This window comes from Tetrahymena thermophila (assembly GCF_000189635.1).
Source record: "Tetrahymena thermophila SB210 genomic scaffold scf_8254659, whole genome shotgun sequence".
NCBI lineage: Eukaryota > Ciliophora > Oligohymenophorea > Hymenostomatida > Tetrahymenidae > Tetrahymena > Tetrahymena thermophila.
The window spans coordinates 558545-569390 of record NW_002476426.1 but is presented as its reverse complement, the minus strand read 5'-3'; the positions used below and the strand labels follow the sequence as shown (position 1 = coordinate 569390).

General features: G+C 21.7%; 3 protein-coding genes across 3 annotated transcripts; 2 read left to right on the top strand and 1 right to left on the bottom strand. All coding sequences in view use genetic code 6, as the record gives it.

Moving 5' to 3' along the window:
* Nucleotides 1-74: 74 nt before the first annotated feature.
* TTHERM_00047120 (hypothetical protein) lies at nucleotides 75-1654 on the top strand (the record flags this gene model as incomplete). Its single annotated transcript, XM_001014707.1, has 6 exons — nucleotides 75-211; nucleotides 437-779; nucleotides 953-1020; nucleotides 1081-1154; nucleotides 1212-1460; nucleotides 1518-1654. The coding sequence occupies 6 exons, from the start codon at nucleotides 75-77 to the stop codon at nucleotides 1652-1654; spliced, it is 1008 nt and encodes a 335-aa protein (XP_001014707.1).
* Nucleotides 1655-3793: 2139 nt separating this feature from the next.
* Nucleotides 3794-5312, top strand: TTHERM_00047110 (dolichyl-phosphate beta-glucosyltransferase; the record flags this gene model as incomplete). The annotated part of the gene is made up of 9 exons (XM_001014706.3): nucleotides 3794-3835; nucleotides 3894-3967; nucleotides 4108-4249; nucleotides 4304-4380; nucleotides 4445-4547; nucleotides 4610-4699; nucleotides 4772-4924; nucleotides 4980-5142; nucleotides 5197-5312. The coding sequence occupies 9 exons, from the start codon at nucleotides 3794-3796 to the stop codon at nucleotides 5310-5312; spliced, it is 960 nt and encodes a 319-aa protein (XP_001014706.3).
* Nucleotides 5313-6197: 885 nt separating this feature from the next.
* TTHERM_00047100 (hypothetical protein) lies at nucleotides 6198-9167 on the bottom strand (the record flags this gene model as incomplete). Its single annotated transcript, XM_001014705.3, has 8 exons — nucleotides 6198-6930; nucleotides 7041-7162; nucleotides 7477-7629; nucleotides 7691-7803; nucleotides 8564-8603; nucleotides 8663-8721; nucleotides 8782-8893; nucleotides 9048-9167. 8 exons carry the CDS (start codon nucleotides 9165-9167, stop codon nucleotides 6198-6200), a joined length of 1452 nt encoding a protein of 483 aa, XP_001014705.3.
* Nucleotides 9168-10846: the final 1679 nt, after the last annotated feature.

Here is a 10846-nt window from a genome sequence, read left to right as displayed (position 1 = left end):
TAAGAAACTATTAAACACATTTTAAAAAGGGAGAAAGAAACTAAATAACAAACTATTTAGCCAGCTTAGATAAAATGGAAAAATAAAATGATTAATATCAACTTAAGCGCTTCGACCAAAGGGTATTAGCAGCTGAAATAAATGAAATGAAATAAACATTTAATTAGCAACAAGAAACCTACCAAGAAAATATAAAAATACATACTGACCGGTAAATATTATTAGAATTTAAAAAATTTAATAAAAAGAGTTGGTGAAGCTTTATAAAATCGTGGAAAAAGCTTTTATTATATTTTCAAAAATCTAGAGAGTAATCATAATAAAATTTGAAAATATCTATCAAATACTTAAATCTGCCTTTAGAAGCTATTTTATAAACTTAAACTAACAATTAGCTATTGAATTTATTAAATTAAATAAAAATTATACATAATAGTTTTGATGAAAGGGATCTCTCACAATTCAGAGAATTTTTAGAGCAAATTAAAAAAGAAAATGTTGAAAAAATAAAATCATACTTCGCAAAAAAGATTGAATAAAAAGATGAAGGGTTTAATTACTATGATTAGGATAATTAGCAGATGGTTGATATTGCAATGACTGATAGAGAGAATTTGTAAAAGGATTTAACAGAAGAATTTGAAGTATAAAAAGTGAAAGATGAGCGCAAGCTCATTCTTATGAATGCAGTACTTGATAAATTCAAAGAGTAATAAAAAGTGAAAGTGTTCTTTAGTTTGTGGAAAGACAACCATCTCAAGAAAAAAGAAAAAATAAAAGTAATCAAATAAATTCGTTATTTTGAAATATAATCTTATTTAAGATATTCTTTCTTAGTTCAGTGATTTTAAATCATCAACTTTGGAATTTTATTTGCAAAATTTAAAATTATATCAAACAAAGTAAGTGTTCAAAATTTAAATTAATTTTCAATAAATAAATAAAATAATAGTTAGATAGATTTTTGGATTAGAGATTAGTTGATAAAGTTAAAACCAAGTGCTTCTTTGCTTGGAGAAAGTAGATAAATTGCTTTTAAATTAAAATCAATTGAAAATAATATTTAAATAAATTAATTAGCTACTCCTACAAGTCTTCCTACGAACAAAAGATCATAAAAAATTCAGAAAAAGATGTCATTGATTTCCAACAAAGTAAACTTAATTGAAAATATTTAAGTTTAAATAAATTTATCATAATTATTCAACCAGGTTATTTAGAAATTATCAACACCCTTAAGAATGAAATATAGAAAACAGATAATTTGATTTCCTAAAAAACTGAATAAAAAGCCTAATTAGCATACTCACTTAGCAAAAATTTAATGAAGACAATTTCAACTTTATCAAACGAAGTAGTAAATTTAAATAATATAGCTAAGTAAACTTAATAGCCTGATGTAGTAGAAACACAACAATATTTATCTGATATGAACCAATTTATTAATAAAAAATACTAAGGTAAATTCAATTTAATTTTTTTACTTTTTGGTTAAATTTTTTTATCACATTATCAAGAAATCAAGAATTTAAAGAAGACATATGCAGAAGAAATAAATAGCACATCAGCTAAAACAGAAAATAAAAAATTAGGAAGCTTGATTACATTCTAAGACCGTGCTCTAGGAGCTTTAAGTCTTGATAAATTTGAATGAATATTAATTTTTCATTAAAATAGTTTATATATAATTCCTACCTTATTACTTTCTTAGGATTCCTTTGTAAATAAATATTTTGTATTTTCTTTTATAATAATTTTGAATTATTCTAAATCAATAAATTGATTTATTCTTTCTTAATTGATTATATTTTCATTTAATTTTTAATTAAACAAAATTGTAAGTAAACTAAATATTTATAAAATCTCACTAATTTCATTTTACTGTGATAATCTTACAAAAACATAATTTTTTTACATCAAAAATTGTTTCTTTGTATTTATAAATAAAAAGGGATTAAAATAAAATAGATTTTTTAATTTAACAAATTCAGTAAATAATAAATATTTCAGCAAAGAATTTATAATTATATACTTTAAAGGTATTTGTAAATGAACAGGAATAGTAAGGAGTTTATTTTAATTTTTTAGGTTTAATTTTTTATTGGAAAATTTATAATTTAAAAAAATAAATTTAAATAGTTTTATCAGTTAAATTTTAAAGGATAAAAAATGAAAGTATTATCTTCAAAAATTTTTAGAAGCAAATAGAAATCTACTTAAATAAATCAAGAATCTTTCAAATTTCATAATTATATATCGTAAAAAACTATATGATAAAGTGAAGATATCTTTTTTTAAATCTACTATTACAAAAGCTCCTTATTATTTTTAACTAAAATTTACTAGAATCTAAGTAAATTAATGAAAAACCTAGATGGTTGGTTAAGAGTAAATGTTTTTTTATGCAATATTTAAAGAAAAAATTATAATATATGTGTGGTCCACTAACAAAGATACCATTTCCAGTTAAATTATTCTTTACTCAAAGATTAATAGTAAAATTTTTAAGATTTTTGAGCTGGAATAAAGAAGCTCCTAATAGGATACTTCTTCGCCTTTGATATCCTTATTAAATAAATTTTGAGTTATATTAATTAACTGTTGAAACTTTAATATACTAATAAGTATATCATATAGAACATATTATATATTTTATTTTGCCATGAAAGATCAAGAAAAGTGATGTAAGTTTTATTAATTTCACTAATAAAGATCCTAAATTTGATTAAATTTAAAATTTCATTACATCTTAAATCGAGATCAAAATATTCATATTTTAGCATTCTATTGAATATTTTATTATTTGTAAAATATTTTAATTTAGTACATGAATCTAAAGTTTAAGCAAAATCTATTATTCTATATCCTCCAAGAGGAGATAAACTGAAAAACTAGAAAGAGTAAGTTTAGAATAAATTCAATTGAATTTTTTTAATTTTACTTGTAAAAATTGTTGTAGTATTTATTCTCTAAATACATTACTTAATTAATTCAGAAATACTAAGATGAGTAATTTTTGCTAATAGTTTTTTTAATTATTTTTACGTTAATTAAGAACTATTTTGCTATTAAAATTTTGAAGCATTCAATTAAAATAACAAATAAAAACAAATAATATTTAGTATTTAAAATAAAATAAATTCTATGACTTGATAATCAAATAATGCTTAGAATATATCAAAATATACTTAATATTTATATTATAAAAAATTAAATAGTTCATTCATCATTTTAACAAATTAAATTTTGAAAGTTATCTCATTAAAAAATTATGTAATTCTAAAATAAATTAATTTATAATTTTATCAATTTTTAAATAGAATTTTAAATGGATAAATGATATCATTTAAATGTTCAATGTATGTCAGATATTATGCCCATATAAGAGTTAAAGTAAAATATCTTACTTACCTACCTATCTAACTCAATCAAAAATTAGCTTATTTCTTTTATATTATTGATCAAAAATCACTTTTAATACAATCATTAAATATCCTTATATATAAATAACAAAAGCATTAATTAATACGTGTTGGCAATATAAAATTAATTATTATATTATTATTGAAGCAATTTTTCACTAATTAAAACAAATAATTCTCATATCACGAAATAGACTTTTGTTTTGTTTCTACTTTTTTTATTTAATATGTGTCATCTCTTTCTTTTTGGTTATTTTTTTGCTAATAAAAACCTAATATTATTCTTTAAAGATATTTTGATAAATATTAATCAAAAAAAAGAAATAAATAAATAATCAAAAGTAATAAATAGAATTGAAAAGCTGAAAAAAATGTTTACATCAATAGTTTGGGTAGCTTTATTTGTTGGAATAGTATAAATTTAAATTTAGAATAGTCTGTTAATTCAAAATAATTGTTTGTTTAAAATAGTTTACCTTATTAAGGTTCATCTTCAGTCCATATTTTACATGGAAAAAACAAATGAAAAATCGCAGTAGCATTAAGTAAGTGATAAATAATACATTTAGTGAAATGATAGCAAATATAAACTTTACATGACTTAGCATGATTAATAAAGATTATATGCTGCTTGCAAGCAAAACTAATTACTATTTATTTAATTTGCTTTTTTAATATAAAATAGAAATTCTCGCATTCACACTAAAAATAAAACATACACATTCGAAGAATACAGAAAGCTAAATAATGACTACTTCTTTTCAATGGTCATTCCTGCTTACAATGAAGAAGCACGTATAGCAAAAATGCTTAAAGAGCATATAAAAGTAAGCATAATTTTTTTTATATTCATAAATAAAAGTTTGTATAAAATAATATAGTATTTTGAAAACTACTCAGGCTTCTAAGGCAAGAAATATGAAGTAATTATAGTTAATGATTGCTCAAAAGACAAGACGTAAATAAATAAATAAGCAAGTTTAAGCTATTTTTTAATTATTCTATTTAATAATGACTTACAGTTCAGAGATAGCAAAATCCTTCTTTACATTTGAAGGCAAAGATGTGGATTTGAAGGTAGTTGATTACTAGTAAAATTTAGGAAAGGGTGGTGCAGTTAGAACAGTAATTTTTCTATTAAAATAACCAAAGAATTTAATATAATTTTATATACAATTGTGAATTAGGGTATGCTTTTATCTTCAGGCTAATACACTTTAATGGTGGATGCTGATGGTGCAACAGACATTAATTGTTTTGATAAAGTTTTTAAGAAGGTAGATAAAATTATAGAATAAATAAATAAACTTATTATTTTCTATTAATAATAACTTAATTAAATATGATAGCTTTTATAGATCGAAAAGAATGAATTAGGTATTGCAGTTGGATCCCGTTCCCATCTTGACAAGGAGTCTGTAGCTAAAAGAAAGTTTTACAGAAAAATTTTAGCTTTTGTTTCAAACTTTATTGTATAAGTCATTTGTGGAGTTAAGCTAAATGTAAGCTTTTTAAAGAATTTTAAAAGAATTATCTCATCAATTTTAAAAATAAAAGGATACCTAATGTGGATTCAAGTTATTCACTAGAAAGACAACTGAAATCATTTTTGGTGTATAACATTTAGAAAGATGGGCTTTTGATGTAGAAATTTTAATGATTGGTAACCACTATAAAATGCCTATTGCTGAAGTTCCAGTTAACTGGGAAGATGTTGATGGTAAAGCTATATGAATAGTTAATTAAAATATCTTATCAAAAATTTATTTAATAGGTTCACATTTGAATGTGATTGAGGCTTCAGTTACAATGGCCAGAGATTTCTTAATGGTTAGACTTCTTTATTTATTAGGTGTTTGGAAATACAATGATTCAATTTATAAGAGTTGATTTAAATTATAAATTTGTATGAATATTTATGGAAAATCTTTATATATTAATTTTTAATTTACTTAGAATATCAAAAAATTAATTTATAGAATATTTTTATTATTTCTTTTTTAATTAATTTGTTGATACATACATAGATACTCAATTAATGTATTAATAAAAAAGCAAAGTAATAAATATTTACAATGACAATTAATTAAATATTTAATATTCTAAAAACTTTATCAAATAAATGAAGTAATTTAAAATAGTTAAGAATTTAATTGATTGATTTTGTCCATTAATTAAAATAAATAATATAAAATGATTGTATACATTAGATATAATAAATTTAATTTTAATTGAGTAGTCAGTTATAGGTAAGGAGGTATGTGAATAACTTTGACTCTTTAGTATTTATTTATATATTAATAATATTATGATAACATTTTGTTATTTCTTTTAAAAAATATAACTAAATTTTCTTATTAGCTGTCTGTCTGTCTATCTTTCGGAAATTGGAAATTGATTTGATTTGATTCTTTATTTTTCAGTGCCTATATATTATTATATTATTAAGTGATTTAAATTTGTTTTGATTCTATTTAGTTTATTTAGCTGAGTAATGAGGTCAATTAAAATAATCAGATAAATTAAAAAAATAAAAATAAATAAAAAGATATTTGTTTTTGCCATAAATTTTCTTAAATTAAATATCAACATTTAAAAAGAAGAAAAAAATAATAATTAAATAAATAAAGAGTAAAAATTAATTACCAGCTCAAATAGCAAAAACGTAGAAATAATAATGTAAAAGTTAGATATGTTTTAAAATACTATCTGATTTTGAAGGCGTACTGCTCTTAAGTTGTGAAAATCTTAAAACCAAATATGATTCAAATATCCTCAAAATTTTTTCTGATTGTTTTAGTTCTATTACTGTGGTGTAGTTTAGCTTTATTAATTAAGGTCTTGAAAATTATACTGCTGTCCCTAAGGGAACTATTAAGTTGGAATGCTGTTGTTAGGTAAAGGATTGAGTAAGTTAAGTGGCTAGAAATACTGATTAGGTTAGTATATGCTGTTGTTAGTGTATGGGTAAAATGGAAAAGGTAGTTAGTAAGCATATTGATTATATGGCATAGATTAAAAAGGCATGAAGTTCATATTATTTAGATGTTGGTTATGGTATTATATTTATTGAGAAGTCTGTAATTATTAAGGAGGCTATATTTAATTTTAAGACTAATTTGATTGTGGAATTTACACATGCTAAGGAAATGAGACTGTTTGCTGATGAGGTAAGTACTAAATATTTTGTGGTATTTAAGGATTAGAAGATGACTAAGATAATTGAGGTAATTAATTTTGTAAAATTTCTTATGAGTGCTGCTACATATTCATTAAATTAGCGCATTACATTAATAATTCGTGAGGTTTTACAACTTCCTTTTCTTTATGTTAAAGAAAAGGATGGTCTTCAGGCTCATCAAACTATATCAATGTATTCCATATATAATCTTAGTCAATTCTTTTACTCTGAGATTGCTTCATAAAAACTTCTAACATTTAAATTCCTGCTTCGTAATTAATTTATTAGCCGTTTCTTTAGTTAATAACTGGCTTATTATAATTTAAGCTAATATATTAATAACAAATGAATTAATTAATCAAAGAAATTACATAGATAAAACTTAAAACTATAAATTAAGTTAATTAATTAATTAGTTAATTAGTTAAGAAGAATACCTATTCAGAATCCCTTTGAACTCTGTGCTGAGTATGTGCTAAACATAAATCCATTCAATGAAAAAGAGTCCTTAAAATTTTTTATTATCATCCCAAACATCTTATCTCCATTAAGGGTTTACCTACAAGAAAATATAATTATTAGACATGAATTCATTTATTTAATTTATGGCATATGCTTTTTAAAAATTAAATTAATTTAAGCGAAAACCCATAAAAACAAAATAAAATTGGGTTTTTCTATTTTTCTTTCACAGAGTTAGTGGGATTGTTTTATTTACTAACTGAGTTAACAAATTACTGTATTTGGTTTTGCCAAAAATTTTAATTAGAATAAATAGACATATTTTATTATTATCAGTTAATTATCTTTTAGATATGATGTGGCAAAAAACTATAATTTTATATGAAATATAAACACTTTAACTCAAATTACTCTTGATTTCATAACGGCAACTCCTTAAAATGATTTAGACTGGTTAATGCTGAAAAAAAGAATTATTGGGTACTTCCCTTTAGCTTCGCAAAATGCTTAATCTAATAATATATTCTAATCAATAGAAGTAGACCATGTACCATACAAAACACCCTTTTTTAAATATAGATTTCATTAAAAAATTCTTAATTAAACTAAGTGATAATTTATTTACTGCTTTAATTGCTTCCCATTAATAAGCTTTCATTTAAAAGAACCGCGCTGCTTAGGGTATTTACTATATAATTCCTATTTTATACTTTAGGTCATAAAGTTTTTATACTGGGTCTATTTTTTATAAAAATAAAATGTTGAATTTTAATGCAAATCTATAATAAGACAAGATCGGTTAATGAAATTAAAATAATGTGATTCTAAATGCTACAAGTCATGCTTTTTTAAGTGTTAAAATTATATTAATCTGACTATTTTGTAGAAATTCGATTTCTAAATTTAGTATTTCAAAAGTAATTCTTCTCAAACTATTTAATTAGCGTTAATTAAATATTTATTTTCTGGAAGTAGTAAAGAGGGAAATTTTAGATAGATATCACAAAATTTTAACTCTTAATTTTAATGATGTTTAAATGTTAGCAAGAGTAAGCAATTATTTCATAATCACTTGCTCTTGGCTAAAGTTTATATAGTTCTATTCTTGCAAAATTATGTTAATATATAGATAAGAATCAAAAGCTCTTTAAGTTTGTTAGGAATTATATTGACTAAAATTTCCCTATATATTATTTCGAGAGACAACTTGGCTATAATAAATACTTATATTGAGTAAATATTATGAACAACTTTAAAAGTATTTATGCAAAAATATTTGCGGAAAAAAGGAAAAATAGCTGAAATATAAAGGAATTTTATAAGATTTTGTATAGTAAAAACCTGAGTATAATAATCAATAGAATCAACTAATTAATTATCTCGCAAAAAAAAAAAAATACCTCAGAAATAAGTATTATATATATTTGATTTTTTAATAAATAGAAACTTTTTATTGTCACAATCTTAGAAATCTTTATGAATATTATATAAAAATTACATTTCTCTGGTTCATAGGCTGGATCATTTGTGTGCTTCTTCTGTTTTAGTTTTAAAAATTAACTACATTAAAAAGCTTTGAAAATTTTATTTTATTTACAAACTACTCCTCAGAAAGAGGGCACTCGAGAGAATCGGCAGGAGTAGCAATATGAGGAACTTTAATTAATTAAAAATTGGAAATTTATTCAGTAAACACTACAAATTTGCTAAACTTACTATCAAGTAAGATAGAAAAAACATCTAACTTTTGAAGCTGGCTGCTGTTGAATGACTTAATTCCATCGCTGGGCTATTTCAAATTTGAATTCAAACACTTTTTCTCTATAGCCTATTTTATTAACAATTTCTTTAACCAAAAAAAGCAGAAAAAATAATTAACAAAAAGTAAAAATTTGAGATGATTAATATTGAAAAACAATAATAATAAAAAAAATTAGCAATAAATGATGAATGGTTTTCAGCTAATCTATAAAGTTTTTTACTGCAGGGTCATTGTTGTTGAAAGAAAAGAAGCTCTAAGATAAAATTTGTTGATTTTTCTATGGCTTCTTATTGTATGTATTTTGATTGTGATGTGAGCCTTATCCTGGTTTTCTATTCATATTTCCTCTGGGTAAACTAAATTATCTGAACTTTTACTATTACCCTATTATTTATGTTTCAATTATTCCTTGATTTAGAGAAAATATTTGTTAATAATTTTATTAAATTTTTTCAATTTATGTAAATAAGTACGAAATTACTTTTCTATTTGAATTATATTTTATTTGATTTATGCTTATTTTTTTAATTAATCAATTCTTCTCCATTCCCTAAATTAAATACAATGATTAAAAAGTCGTTATTAGCAAGATACCTCCAAAAAAAGAAATAGCGATTGATTGATCTATGGTATAATTTCGATTAAAATTTCTTACATACTGGTAATATTATATCGATGGCTAAGTTAATTTATTATAAAAATTATATTTTATATAAAATTTGTAAACACTTCAACATTATTTTTACAAAAACTATTCATAAAAAGTCTTTCATATTTTGAATTTTTGCTAAATTTAAATTACTTCTTTCGAAGTTTTAGAGGTGCTAAAAATTAAATAAAAAGGCGCTAAATTTTAAAATTTAGCCCTATCTGATTATTTAAGGTTAATATTCTTAGCCTTTTTCGAAACAAAAATAAAGAAATATATATCATTTAAGTTAACAAGATTAAGTTTTAAAAAATCGAAAGAATAAAATGAATTTCTCAATTTATGATTTATTTACTTATTTATTTTCCTGATTATTGTCTCAATAATAAAATTTAAATCCAAAAATTTGATAAATGTTTATTAAAAGAAAAAATAAATTAAATTAAAATTCTTACTAAATATCTTTTCTTTTTCTATACATATTACTTACTGTAGCTATTTTATTTAATTTCAAGTAAAGTGCCAAATAAAAAATTTATGTTAAAATTTTCTCTTAGGCATGCTAATAACTCGTCACTCTAACTTTGCAAAATTAATGTTAAAAACAAAATCTTAGTTACTTTGTTTCAGAAACAAAATAAAATTTATGTTTTTAAAAACACAAAAAGTCTTTTTTTGTAAATAAATTAAAATATAACTCAAATAAAATAATGTTAAAAGATATTAAAAATAATCAAATAAATAAATAAACATATTTACTTTTGCTTTTTTTAAAGTAATCTAAAGCTTGATTTAATTCAGGCTTAAATTTTATTTATCTTTTTTTATTTTAAAATATTTGAAAACTTTGATAAATTTTATTTTCGATAAAGATTTGCTTCGAATAATTCAGATATTTATTTTTCATCAGTAAAACTATGAAAAATTGTTATCACTTATTGTTTTTCTGAAGAAATTTAATATAAAAAATTTATTGTTTGTTTAAAATTTAAATAAACTAATTTTAATTTTATTTTGTGAATTTACAGTATTAAATCTTTTAAGCAAGAAATAATATAAGAAAATCTGATTTTTTTTTTCACTTAAAACAAAAATTTCTATTAAGTGATTTAAATATTTACTGTAACCAAGTATATTTAATTCTTCTGTATTATCTTTTTGGCTTATTATTTTATAATAAAGTTATAATTTATCGTGAGAGAATGATTTTTATTGGTAACGATAGGAGAAATGTTTTTAATAGCAAATTAATAGATAAAACCTGAAAATTATCTTAATTAATTATTTTTCATCAAAAAGAAAAAGGAATGTAAATATTTTTTTTTATCATTCGATGTGATATTCTACTATAAAAGTTTCTTTTTTGTTTA